Source organism: Saimiri boliviensis, chromosome 16 (assembly GCF_048565385.1).
Source record: "Saimiri boliviensis isolate mSaiBol1 chromosome 16, mSaiBol1.pri, whole genome shotgun sequence".
Classification (NCBI taxonomy): domain Eukaryota; kingdom Metazoa; phylum Chordata; class Mammalia; order Primates; family Cebidae; genus Saimiri; species Saimiri boliviensis.
Window position 1 is genome coordinate 68,165,649 of NC_133464.1, and position 14,665 is coordinate 68,180,313.

Consider the following 14,665-nt stretch of genomic DNA (forward strand, 5'->3'; position numbering starts at 1 on the left):
TTGGGCTTTCTGGAGACTAAAAAGCCTCTCCCAAGGTTGGGGGAATGGTTAAGGTAGAGGGTGGAGAGACGTGACACACCCTGCCTTCCTTATCCTAATGAAGATCCCTGTCTGTATCCCAGGTTTATGTTTATTTTATACTCAAAGTGTAACACAGACAAGAGGAAGAACAGAATCAGTATATACTAATACACTACTGTTTTCACTAATCTCAGTGTCCCTTTATCTTGCCTCCCATAGCTTCCAGTGTGTATCTCAAATTTTACTACTCACATCTCAACTGCATCTGCCCTATAATTCTCAAACTCCAAATGGATCCAATGAAATACTTTCTAAAAGGCTGTTGCTGAAAGCACAATTTCCACATTATGATTAACTGGCATATTTTATGCAGATACTGTTTTGCTGAAAGTAACGTGAATTATGTGTCAGGATACTTCATGACAAAAAGGAACTACAGATGTTCCTCGACTTATGCTAGGGTTATGTCTCAATAAACCTGCTGTGAGTTGACAATTTCACAAAACAAAAATGCACTTAATACACACCTGTCAAACATCATAGTTTAGCCTTGCCTACCTTAAATGTGCTTAGAATACTTACATTAGCCTACAATTGGGCAAAATCATCTAAACCAAAGCCTACTGCATAATAAAATACTGAGTATCTCATGTAAAAGTACTGTACGGTATATCACTAGCCCAGGAAAAGACCAAAATTCAAAATTTGAAGTACAGTTTTTACTGAAGCATATCACTTTTGCACCATGGTAGAGATGAAAAATCTTAATTAAAACCATCCTAAGCTAATGATATCTGTAGTTACAAAATTATTAAAATACTAAAAGACACGCTACTGCAGCACAGAAATATACTTGGTTTGTGGTTACTTAGAATTACATTTTTTATAAACTTTGAAAAGATTAAGGTGATTACGTTTTTACTTCCTCAAAGAACATTTTGCAGAAAATATTGGTAGTGTGAAACAGTAAGAAAACACAAACATAAGCAAGCAACTGTGTACAAAATAATTTATTATAGCACTATCTAGGTTGGCATAATTTTACAGTGAGTTTTTCCTATCTCAATTAAGTATGAATCTAAATAGATTAGGGTGAAGAAAAACCGTCTAAATAAAATCTCCCTTTTTGAATTTATATTTGTCTTAATAAAGGGAAGCATTAATATTACAGACATATTTACAAGGTTCTGAACATGAGTGATTCCATTACTGTTTTCTGTACAAGATAGAACAAAAAGCTATCCATCTGCCCCCCAAAAATATTGTTTAACAATACTATGTTTTAATAAACTAATGAGTTTCAAATCTCATTTTGTTGAGAGATGTAAAAATGCATTTAATGGTTAATACATGGCTATAAGAGTAACAATGATTCATTTTAATTTGTTTTCTATCCTATAATGCTCCCTTGAAGCACACCTCAGTATAAGCTACTTGTTAACACCCAAAGTAACTTAGTAAAGAAAGGATAATTCTTGCCTGTGGGCTTTTAAAACTGGGAGGGAGAGATATGCAACAATTTTACCAGCAAATTTCCATGACTGACAGGTAAACCAGCCTTCACATTCTGAAATCATCTACACAAAACTAGAGTACCCTTATTCAACCAGAAAATACCATTTTCATGAATATTACATAGGAAACAGCAAACCATGAAAAATTACAATGGAAAAAGGATGAATTAAATTTTAAAATAAACTTCAATATCTGCCAAGAGGAAGGAATCCTACTGTCTTTTTCTCTTTCTTTCTTTCCTCTGAGACAGAGTCTTGCTCTGTCCCCCAAGCTGGAGTGCAGTAGCGTGATCTCAGCTTACTGCAACCTCCACCTCCCAGGTTCATGCGATTCTCCCACCTCAGCCTCCCTGGCTAATTTCTGTATTTTTAGTAGAGATGGGGTTTCGCCATGTTGGACAGGCTGGTATCAAACTCCTGACCTCAGATTATCCACCCACCCGGGCCTCGCAAAGTGCTGGGATGACAGGCATGAGTCACTGCACCCAGCCTCCATATTGTTTTTAACATATAGTTAACACTTTAAAACGGATGTGCTTTAATTAAAAAGCAAGGAAATAAACAATAAAACAAACCAGTAAGATAAGGAATCAAAGCACAGATCCTGAAATCAGAATCTAAACAATATAGTGGGGCTGTATAAAACTTAAAAATTATCATAATTCTATAGAAGCGGCAGCAGCTACCACAAAACCGTGTAAGAATAAACAGGTAATTTTAACAGACGGTTATGTAAATTGGCAGGTAAGGTCAAGAATAAAATAAGCTTACAGAATATGCCACTGAAAAATCCTAACCAAATATTTCATTTCATACATATATTAAAATGCACCCTGGAAAAAAAAAAAACCCTGATCTCATTTCAGCTTTGAGCCTATAGGAGTCTACTTTCGAAGAGATTTCAAACTTCATTTGCCAAGACATCATAGTTAGCTGTATGGTTCAGTGCCACACGAGGACTGTCGATTTCATTCACAGCAGGTAAGAAGGCAGATGTAAAAGGAAGCAGGTTATGACAGGCCATCCTATATTCTTCATATTGCGAACTACAGTTCCCAAAGCTGCCATCAAGCAGTGCTTCAGAAACCTTTATTAATGTCTAGTGAAACAAAGGGAAAATACAAATTATTTTAAAATAATAAGCCCATAGTTAATAACCACTTTAATCAAAAGATGAATGTGTTAATCAAACAGAGAGAGCTGTCTCAGTTTAAAATAATGCCTTGCAATCTACACTGTAAGCAATCCTCAAAAGACGTACATTAAAAAAGCAACCCCAAAAATACTTTTAAAAAAAAAAAGGCAGTAAAATACCAATACCTGAAGAGAACCCTTTGAAACTGTGATCACTAAAAATGAGCCTTTATTAATAACAATAGCTCACATTTACTGAGTATTTAACAACATGCCAGGCACTAAGCACTTCATGTTTTATTATTTCAGTTAACCCTCACATGGATTCTGTGAGAGCAGTAGTATTTTCACCCTCATCTTAAAAATGAGGAAAAAGAAGCTGAGACATAACTTGCCTAAATTTACCATCTCATAACTGATAGAGCTGAGATTAATATCCAGGTGTAACTCTGAAGGCCTACTTAAGAATCACATTGTAAAAATACATGTAGATCACTGTGTATGTATAAATCAGCCAATGAAAAAATCTTACCTTTACATTTTTATCATTTATAGTTTCATCCAGTCTAGTGGCTAGAGAAATTGCTTTCTCCTGCCTTGAGTTGTCCAGAAAATACATCATTTTAGCACCTGAAATACCAAGGCATTTCAAAATGAATAAACACCTATATCTTACATTTTATGTGATATAAACTGGCCAGTGACTTAAAATATGGTTTTAAGTGTTTAATCGGTAGGAAGATGGAGCTGGCTCCTACCAGCTCACAAGAGCCAAGTGAGACATTTCTTCCCTACCTCCTATTCGGTAGCATCCATTGATAGCTTAGGCCATGATCAGAGTTATTTATATCATGAAAATACACTACAAATCACAGCTTTTTCCTTCAAAAAGAGATGGCTATTAAACATTTATCAGATGAACAGTGATTTAACAACTTCCTCCCCTTAGAAATGATAAAATTCAAAATGTAAATATGGACTGCCCTGTGGCATCAATTAGTATTTCAGCTAAAACTATGAAAAAAGATGATATTCTAAAATAAAACATCTAAGGAATAAATTACTGTCACAGAGGAGGAGCACGGGGGCAGGGGAAACAGGAAAATGCATATTCAAAGAGAAAGTAAAATTTTAAAAAATAAAGCAAAATTTATATTTTTCCTGTAGATTAGAAGAAAAAATATATTCCAGCCTGGGCGACAGAGTGAGGCTCCACCTCAAGAGGAAAAAAAAAAAGAAGAAAAAAAATCATTCATAACCACACACCCCAACACATCCCAAATCAGCATTAAAGCTTTTGTAGATACTTCCTTTCAGCCTTTTTCCTATGCACAGTTGAGATTACATTGTATGTTCAATTCCACACATGTATTATAAAAGGGTTTATAATAAACCTTTTGAATAAACATCACTTTAAACCCTCTGAATAAACAAACTCTGAATAAAGATCACTTTAAACCTGGTATTACATCCTATGAACCCATCACTATTTCCCCTACTATTGAGCATACATTGAATTTGTTCCCATTCCTCTCCCCATACTTACACACAATAAGTACTATTCATTTTTCTAAGTTTTGGTAGCGTCAAAACTTTTTCTTTGTTCACTTTTTCCATAAGCATTTTAACTGTGGGGGCTACATACAAACCTGAAAGTAGATGCTGAAGAGAGGTGGTGTTACGTTTCAGAAAATCCTCATTAAAACTTTCCAAATCCTTGTTGACAAATATTTTCTGCATTTCTTGAGATAGAACTTTGCTTACAATGTCTGGAAGATTACTATGATTAGAGACTATAAAAACAAAAACATTTGAAATTTTTGTTTTTGATCTGTTTTTTGGAAAAAAATTATTAAAAACCCTTTATTATTATTATTATTATTATTATTATTATTTTGAGAAGGAGTTTCGCTGTTGTTACCCAGGCTGGAGTGCAATGGCACGATCTCGGCTCAGCGCAACCACCGCCTCCTGAGTTCAGGCAATTCTCCTGCCTCAGCCTCCTAAGTAGCTGGGATTACAGGCACGCGCCACCACGCCCAGCTAGTTTTTTGTATTTTTAGTAGAGACAGGGTTTCACCATGTTGACCAGGATGGTCTCGATCTCTCGACCTCGTGATCCACCCGCCTCGGCCTCCCAAAGTGCTAGGATTACAGGCTTGAGCCACCGCGCCCGGCTAAAACCCTTTATTATTAAATAATCTATTTTACATAGTAAAATTATTGTTCCTTTGGAATATAAATATATCCTAGCCTAAAAATGCATTAATTTATACCATCTCTTGGCTAACAAGTTTATTTTACAGACATGTTCATGTAACTACTATGTAAATTCTTATTATTATTATTCTTATTTTGCTTTACATTATTGCAAATCTCTTTAATGCCCACGAGCTGAATGTAAGACAACTTATATTTGCTTCTCTTAGTGGCATTCCATTACAGCCTGGGCCATGACCAGAGTTATGTATAACATGAAAACAGAAATCAGGACTTTCTACTTCACAAAGAGAGGGTTATTAAGTATTTATCATATCAACAGTGATTTAACAACTTCCTCCCCTTAGAAATAATTCAAAATGCAAATATGGGCCTTTTTTACACTTACCAGATTTAGAAAATCGAATTAAACATTCATGTAACCATGGGTTATTGCTGTTGATGGCAAAAGCTCGTTTGACAGACTGCAGCATTAACAGAAACTTTCCTGTGTCAGAAAAAATATAAAAGTAATAGTATTAATACTTACACGTTATTTTCTTCACTTATTTTAGCCTCACTTAAGTTCCATAACAAGATGCTACTACTTTTTTATAACACTTGTAAGCAAAATTTAAAGTTGACTGCGGCTATCAAAGTCAGCTTTGGCTTTCTAAAGAAAAGCTTGAAAAATAATTAGAAATTAATTCAGGGCCGGGCGCGGTGGCTCAAGCCTGTAATCCCAGCACTTTGGGAGGCCGAGGCGGGTGGATCATGAGGTCGAGAGATCGAGACCATCCTGGTCAACATGGTGAAACCCCGTCTCTACTAAAAATACAAAAAAATTAGCTGGGCATGGTGGCACGTGCCTGTAATTCCAGCTACTCAGGAGGCTGAGGCAGGAGAATTGCCTGAACCCAGGAGGCGGAGGTTGCGGTGAGCCGAGATCGCGCCATTGCACTCCAGCCTGGGTAACAAGAGCGAAACTCCGTCTCAAAAAAAAAAAAAAAAAAAAAAAAAAAAAAGAAATTAATTCAGGTAGACAATTTGCATAATTGTTCGAACTATTCTTATTCTTACACTGGATTGGACAGTACTATTATAATTTATTACCCACCAAAGTTTTGAGTAGCCAAGAAAAAGAGCCTTTGTGGAAGGCTGAAATGGAAATCTAAGAAACAAAAATAGATCTAACTGACAAAGATTACACTGAATGTGGCCACAAATACAATTAAAGATTAAAAAGTGAACTCAAACTATTTATTACCTTTTCTAAAATATATTTCAAATGCTAACAGATGAGTGTCAATGTTATCAGCAACAAGGTTCTTAAGAGGTATTAGGAATTTAACGGCTTCCTCTAATGGATTTTCTACCTATTTTGAAACAGAAAGGAAAATTATTTAAAAAACAGCAGCACAAGTCAAATTTCCTGTAAAATTTTATATTAACACATGTCTAAAGTAATTTAGACAGCTCTCTTTATAAAACCAAATAACAAGAAAACACTTAAAAATCATCTGTAAATAAATTCAAAGTACACACAATCAATACTTTTCAGAATAGAAATAGCTTTTTTTCTGGTTACAAAGTCAAGATTGTTTTACTTAAATAAAAAAATACATAAGGCTATTTAAATAAAAAAATACATAAAGCTATTCCACAGACTTAAAGAGATGGTACATCATGTACTGACAGTCCTTTATATACTATAAACATCTAAAGTAAGGAGACAAATAAAAATGGCATCAAATAGTGGGGAGACGGTAATAAAATTTAAAATGCTTATAATACAGTTGACCCATGAACAACGTGGGCATTAGGGAAGCTGACCCTCCACCCCCATACAGTTGAAAATCTACATCTAACTTCTGACTCTCCCAACTTCACTACTAATAGCCTACTGTTGACTGGAGCCTTACCAATAACATGAACAGCTGATTAACACATATTGTGTATGTTATATGTATTATATACTGTATTCTTACAATAAAGTAAGCTATAGAAAATAAAATGTCATTAAGAAAATCATAAGGAAGACAAAACACATTTGCTGCTCATTAAGTGGAAGTGGATCATCATCCTTGTCTTCATGCTGGGGAAGTTGAAGAGGAGGGGGTGGTTTTGCTACCTCAAGGATGGCAGGGGTGAAAGATGTAGAAAGGGAGGCAGAAGAGGCAGGCACATTCCATCTAATTTTATGTAAGTACATTATGATTTCTTTTTTCCTTATTTATTTAAAAATGTTTCTGTCCAGTACCAATCTTTCCACTGTTTGCTTTGGTTTCAATGCCTGTATCATAGAAGGGTTCATGTCATAAAAGTCATAAATAGTCTTGAATAATCAGAACTCTTCTGCCAGACTGTCCAATGTCTGTCTGTTTTCTGGCACTGCTGCTTTTACATTTTCTTCCTGATCATCTGGCAATGGTTTGGAAGCACCCATCTCCATCAAGCTGCCCTGTATTAGTGCGGCATCTGTTAGCTCTTGAATTTCCCCAGGTTCCCTAATCTTGAAGCCCTTTATCACCATCTCCACTTTGTTTGTTTGTTTGCCATATCCACAATCTCTTTTATGATATCCTTGATTGGCTCTGTCATAAATCCTGTGAAGTTGTACACGACATCTGGATGCCAGCAGGGATTTATTGTTTCAGTCTTGATGGCTTTCAAGGCTTTTTCTGTAACAATGATGTCATCCTCAATGATGTAATCCTTCCAGACTTTCATAATGTTGTATTGAACATTATGAAAATAGCATTGAAAATCCTTTCCATAAAGTACCATGCATGATGCGACTTAAAGGTCCTTATGACCCCCTGATCTAGAGGCTGAATTAGAGAAATGTTTGGAGTCAGGCAGGCCACTTTTACACTTTTAGTGATGAACTCATGAGGTTCTGGGTGGCTAGGGGTTCTGTCCAATATCAAAAGAACTTTAAAAGGCATTCCCTTACTGGCAAGGTACTTCCTCACTTCAGAAAGCAAGCACTGATGGAACCAATCCAGAAAAAGGTTCTCATTGTCCAGAACTTTTTGTTATAAAACCAAAAGACTGGCAGCTATTATCTTTTCCCTTCATGGGTCAGGGGTTAGCAGCTTTATAGATAAGGGCAGCCAAGATCATAACCCCAACAGCATTTGCATAAAACAGTAGAGACAGCCTATCCCTTTCTGCCTTAAATCCTGGTGTTCACTTATTTTCCTTACTAATAGATGTCCTTTGTGGCTTTCATTTTTTTTCCTGCAATAGGGCACTTTTTGTCTACATTAAAAACCTGTTGAGGCAGATATCCTTTCTCCTTAATGATTTTCTCAATGACATCTGGAACTTCTCTGTTGGCTGTTGGTGAGAAATTGATTCTTCCATTATCTGGACATTTTTTTAAGCCAAACATCTTTCTAAAATCATCAAACCACCCTTTGCTCTACCCTTGAAGTTCAAACCTATGTTGTTCAAGGGTCAACTGTATTAGACTTACAGTGAATAAACCAGAAAGCTAAATATTTCCTTAAATCTGATCCCAAAATAAGTACGAACACTTGAGAAAATCCTGGAGATGAGGTGCTATCTCTTTGTAGCTAAAACATATCTAGTAAGACATGTAAGGTAAAGTGATTCCCTATGTAATGGACAATTGTATTGCTGCTGTAACAAATTACCAAATATTTAGTGACTTAAAACAACACACTTACTAGGTTATAGTTCTTACAGATTAAAATAAAAGCCCAACACAGGTCTGTCTCACTGGGCTTACAATCAAGGTGTCAGCGGGACTGCATTCTCCTTTGGAGATAAGGAGAAATCCATTCAATGGTTTTTTCAGTGTCTATAGACTGCCCACATTCCTTAGCTTGTGGTTCCCTCCTTCCATCTTCAAAGCCAGCAACAACAGATTGAGTCCTCACGTTGCATCATTTGGACCTCTGCTGCTGTCATCCTCAAATTTTAAGGCCCCCTTTGATGATATTAGGACCACATGGACAATCCAGGCTAATCTATCTTGAGGTCAGTTAATCACAACCATAAATTCCATCGGCCACCTTAATTCTCCCTTGCCATGAAAGGTTACATATTCACAGGTTGGCGTAATCAGAACACAGACACCTTTGCAGGGCCATTACTCTGCCTACCACAATTACAACTCTATGTATAACTTGCATTAGCCAAAATTTATATATTGTCACTCAAAGATAGTTGATGGCTGTCATAACAACCTTGAAGTATTTCAAATGGCTTCTTATAGATTTAAATAAATCATGTTAACTGTCAGAATGGAACCTAATGGCATAAATTTTACCAAATAACAAAGAGAGTAAGATCCATCTCACCCTTTCTAATTTTTCAGGTATAAGTTCTTCCTTAAGACTACTGGCTTCTTCTTCTTCTTCATCTCTTTTTTTCTTTTGATTTTTCTGTTGACGTTCTCTTTCTGCATGCTTTCTTTCTTCTTCTAGTTTAGCCTTTTTCTGAGCTCTTCTCTGCTTGCTAAGCATTTTCTTCAGTTCTTTGGCTGACAGGTTTTCTATAAATATCCAAATGAACAAAAACTCTGAGTCAATGTTTGCATTTCCTCATATTCTTCTGTAATACATACTGTTAGTATGGTTGCCCCTTGGTATCAGTGGGGGATTGGTTCAGTACCCTCTCGCCCCCACAGATGCCAAAGTCCACTGACACTCAAGCCTGTGATATAAAATGGCACAGTATGTGCAAAAAACCTATGCACATCCTCCTGTTTACTTTAAATTAGATCACCTTTAAATCTTTCACCTTCCTTTTTCTTTAAGTTGCATATAACGACTTTATGGTCTATAGGTATGTCTAAAACAATGTAAATGCTATGTAAATAGTTGTTATACTGTATTGTTCAGGAAATACTAATAATGACAAGAAAAAAGGCTGTACATGTTCAGTACAGATGCAATATAAAAACATATACTCTTGATTTGTGGTTGACTGAATCCACCCATGTGGAACCCACAAAAATGGAGGGCCAATTGTGTACTTTTTTTTTCTGTTTTTTGGCTGGACAAGGAGGAACACAGAGGCAATCACATAAAAGATTTTAGAAAGTGTATCCCCAGTGACTAGCACAAAATCTGGCACAAAAGGAACAGCCAGTAGATGTTGCACTAACTAAAACTGACTAATTGTAGCTCAGTTCTGCCTCCTACACAATGACTTCAGGCAAATCACTCTGTCCTTCTCAGTATCAAGTCCCAAAACTAGCCTCCTCTTGGAAGTATTTCAAGAATAAGTGAGATAATACATATAAACACCTGTGATCTCTAAACACTATATAAATATTAGGAATGAACAGTTACTTAGGAATATTTGAGATAGTTATCAAGGCACATTTCATGCTAAATAATCAACCATTTCTTTTTAATAGAAATGTATCTTCATGCTATTTCTCAAATATTCCTAGATATTAACATTCTAGTGAATAAAAAGTTGTACAGACATTCTCACCGATATTTTTAATGAAGTAGGTACTAGAAATTTTAAGATTATATATTTTTCCATAAGAGGCTCAAAGGTATTTTAAGTTACAATTTTTTTAAAAAAAAAGAAAGAAAAAAACTAGCCCAGACATTTCTATGCTTCCTAAACTCGTCTTTTTAAAGTTTGTAGAGATTGGGTTCATGCTATGCTGCCCAGACTGGTCTTGAACTTCTGGCCTCAAATGATTAGCCTGCCTTGGCCTCCCAAAGTGCTGTGATTACAGGCATTAGCCACAATGCCCAGTTCCTAAATCGGTCTTTCTGAAGATAAAAAGAAGAAAAATTCTAAGTCATTCCATTTAAGTAATTTAGAAGCATTAGCTACAGAATATCATCCCACTTTGTTTTTTTAACTCTCTCCACCACATTTTTGCTTTTTGGCATAATCAGTTATCTAATGTTTGTCCTCAACTCCAACAGACAATATATTAATATTTTCTATGTATTATTTAGGCCAATGGCATCACGAAACTTAGTGTCCTTTTAAAATTAAGTTCCTATTCAGTTACCTGAGTTCATTTCTTGTTGTTTGCTTTCATTGGTTAAGGGATTATCATATAATTTCAAGTATATTTCAATTGCTGATCTAGCAGCCTTGAAATAAAAGGCATGTCTTCTGAGTATATCTTCTAATCTCAAAAGATCAACATAGGCACGAAGAGTCATCTTTCTCATGCAGTATGTATGGAAGTCGAATTGGTCATCGGTTATCTCAAAAAAATGCTTAAAAACAAAATCACAAAATTAACCTTTACATTTATGTCAATAATGTCTACTTTTGAAAAAAAAAAAAATGTAAAAAGCCCAAAAAACAATTTAAACAGTCTCAATTTTCACTTAGCTGCCCTCTCCAGTGTTTATCACTGTAAAGGATATGAATATCTTTTGCATTCAACTTGAACTTTCTCTTCCTACAAACCATGCCCATTCCCTATAAATCATGTTTTGTGATGATACTCGACTTCTACTAAGTCAAAAGATCAGGTAATTTTTAAACCTGAAAATTAGTATATATTAATATTTTAGTTTTTATGAAATACTTTTCCTCCATATTCCCTAAAAACCAGCATGGCACAGTTAAACAGAGCTCTGAATGAACACTAAATATGTATAGGTTCACACTAAATATTTACAAATCCAACTGCTCTACTCAACTCTACGCTTTTCAAGGGCAATCCTTACCATCTCTATTCCCACTGCCTGCCACACGGTCTAATACACAGCAGACGTTTAATAAGCACAGTATTTGCTCACTCAAGAGATAAGCTTCTTATTAGGCATGTGACCCTGAATAAACCTTTTAATTTCCTAGACCCTTAATCATTTAATCTAAGTTAAGAATAAAGAAATCTATACAGCCAATTTCTTAAGGTTGTTAAAGAATCAAATAGCATATTTTCAAGTTCATTTTCAACAGTAAACTGTTATATAAATATAGAGCTTTACAGTTTTCTCTTACTCCATAAGCTCCCATTAACCAACCTACATTCTATTTTAGCAGACGTTCTGAATCTGGAGTCTAACAAGCATAAAAACTTCTTCCTAAGGAGAGAGCTCAAAGCTTTCATCCAATTTTCAAAGGATCCATGGCCAAAAGAGGTTAAGAACTAATCTCTTCCGTAAGAGGTGAACACTAACCCTCTGTGCCCCCTAAACAAAATTTTATGCTTGTACTATTTCCCCTGCATGCATTTCCATCTCTGACTTCTTTTTCCATACTTCAGTTTCTCCAAAATCATACAGAAAAATAAGTGATTCGATACACCAATATAGACCAAGCTTTCCTACTAGTTCATGTTCCCTCTGCCCTGGAGATAGTTAAGTCCCTGTGCAGAGGACACATTAGTAATTGTCCACAATCATCTGATAATTATCTTGGTAATTAGAAACACACTATATACAGAATTACATTAACTACCTGAGACTTTAAGAGAAAAATTATAAGAAGAATAAAAGTACATAGTATAGAGAGCAAGAAACAGAAAAAGTGAACATTTCACATTAGTTTATGACTAAAAAGCCATGCTTTACTGATGTTATATTTGAAAACTGCATCCTTCCCATCAATAACATCAAATCATAAATAATAACACGAACTTGTTTTTTTCAATCAAATGATTACATAAAGCTGTAGTGGTTTCTCTTAATGTAAATCAAGTTACAACTAGCACCGCAAGAATATTTTTAAGAATTCAATACAGTTAACTACGAAAAAATGGCAGCACTAAAAGTCCTGGAACACATAATCAGATGAAAACATCTAAGAGATTACAGGACATTTTTCAGGTTGAGAAACATCTGAAAAAAGGCAGATGACAAACTTCAAGAGATATTCTAGCAGCATTAATAGACAGAGATTTTAAGTCAAGGCTTGGAGGGGGCCGTATGTAACCACAAACATTTAAGCCACCTCTTTATCAGTAACAGCCCATAGGCTGCCTCTCTCCAGTTAATGTCTTCCATATTGGGTGACCAACTTATTCTAGTTTTCCAGAGGCTCTCTCAGTTTTTCCACTGAAAGCACTGTGTCTTGGGAACCCACTAAGCCTCAAGCAAACCTGGCTTGTTAATCACTCCATAATAAACTAATGGCAGTAGACAGAATATGGCTAAATTAAAAAGAAGTGGGATACTACAGCTACAGCTGATTATAATAATTGCCTTTGAAATAGAAACAACCAAATAATGTTGGGCTGAATTTTTTTAACTTTTTGTTTCGGGTTACAGATACAGAGGAAGTAGCAAAGGTCCTACATATGCCCTTCCCTCAGTTTCCCCCAAAGGTTACAGCCTACATAACTATAATACAATATCAAAACCAAGAAACTGACATTGGTACAATGTCTATATAGTTCTACGTGATTTATTATTTGTAGATTCATATAACCACTACCATAAGAAACACAGAACTATACCATTACCACAAAACTCTCCTTTGGGTTGATTTTTCAGTCTCTAAATTCGTAAACCATAAAAATATGCTACATGTCACCAACAGATAAAGTTAGTTTCCCTGTACCTTTTGGCCAAGTACGAAGGACATGATAAAAATCACTTAGCTCACTGCAGAAAACTACGAATTCAAATCTTAACATATAGCTCATGCCCTTAATTCTCTCCCACTAATCAAGAATTAAGAAAAGCTGTTCACAGCTTTAGAGTGTAGTGTTTTTATTTTTTTTATTTATTTTTTTTTTTTTTTGAGACGGAGTTTCGCTCTTCTTACCCAGGCTGGAGTGCAATGGCACGATCTCGGCTCACCACAACCTCCGCCTCCTGGGTTCAGGCAATTCTCCTGCCTCAGCCTCCTGAGTAGCTGGGATTACAGGCACGTGCCACCATGCCCAGCTAATTTTTTGTATGTTTAGTAGAGACGGGGTTTCACCATGTTGACCAGGTTGGTCTCGATCTCTCGACCTTGTGATCCACCCGCCTCGGCCTCCCAAAGTGCTGGGATTACAGGCTTGAGCCACCGCGCCCGGCGTGTTTTTATTTTTTTAAAAAACTCCTCATTAGGCCTTCTCCTTCCCATTACCTCTTAGAGTTCCTGGATGTGACTAATAAGAGCTAATACAAAGAAAAAGAAACAAAAACTTCTGGACTTAAAAAAGAATAACTAGGTCAAAAATAAGCAACTCAATTTACTTAATAGAAAATCTGTCATTATAAAGCATGTGTCAATTTGATAAAGATTAAGATACAACAGAAGAATAAAATTACGATCTTCCTATGGGTTAGATCTATCAGAAGTCCTAGGTCTTATCAAAGAGTTAGAAATATATACATTGTTGCCCTGCTTCAAATAGAAGTCAGCACTCTAAAATAATAATCCAATCACCAGAAGTCTAATAGTAAAAGAAAAAAATGGAAAGAAAGAAAACTCAATTCTTGAAAGATAAAATAGGTCAAAATGTTATTCTGAACAGGAGTTTACACCTGATAATTTGAAGAAGGTTGTTTTGTTTTAATAAAACTGAAGTTTCAAATATCAGATTGGGTTGGACTACACAACCTTAAAATATAACCCTAAAATCTTATAAGGAGGGACAAGATTAAAATAGAAAAGATACTACACTTGCTTATTCTAGAATTATGTTTCAAATTCAATTACTAAGAGCTTATACCAGTATGTACCCTGGCTGAAACTGCCTTCAACAAAAGAACACTTGAATGACTTCTTCAAGGCAGAAAAGACCTAACCTTTATTTGAACTTATTTCTCAATTCACTAACTCTCTATTTAGAAGGTAAATGCAGTATTTCTGTATTTCTGAAAGGTGTTCCTGTCCTT

General features: G+C 35.5%; 1 protein-coding gene across 3 annotated transcripts in view; it reads right to left on the reverse strand.

Annotated features, from left to right (window-relative positions):
* Positions 1-1,016: 1,016 nt before the first annotated feature.
* Positions 1,017-14,665, reverse strand: part of NAA16 (N-alpha-acetyltransferase 16, NatA auxiliary subunit) — a 61,084-nt gene continuing 47,435 nt past the window's right edge. For all 3 annotated transcript variants that reach the window (XM_039473385.2, XM_074387791.1, XM_074387790.1), the window contains 7 exons: positions 10,885-11,098; positions 9,200-9,393; positions 6,136-6,244; positions 5,278-5,376; positions 4,319-4,462; positions 3,202-3,299; positions 1,017-2,634 (listed from right to left, as the gene is read on the reverse strand). In XM_039473385.2, the coding sequence (XP_039329319.2) occupies positions 2,437-2,634; positions 3,202-3,299; positions 4,319-4,462; positions 5,278-5,376; positions 6,136-6,244; positions 9,200-9,393; positions 10,885-11,098 (1,056 nt within the window). In that variant the 3' untranslated portion in view covers positions 1,017-2,436. The remainder of the gene's footprint in view (positions 2,635-3,201; positions 3,300-4,318; positions 4,463-5,277; positions 5,377-6,135; positions 6,245-9,199; positions 9,394-10,884; positions 11,099-14,665) is intronic.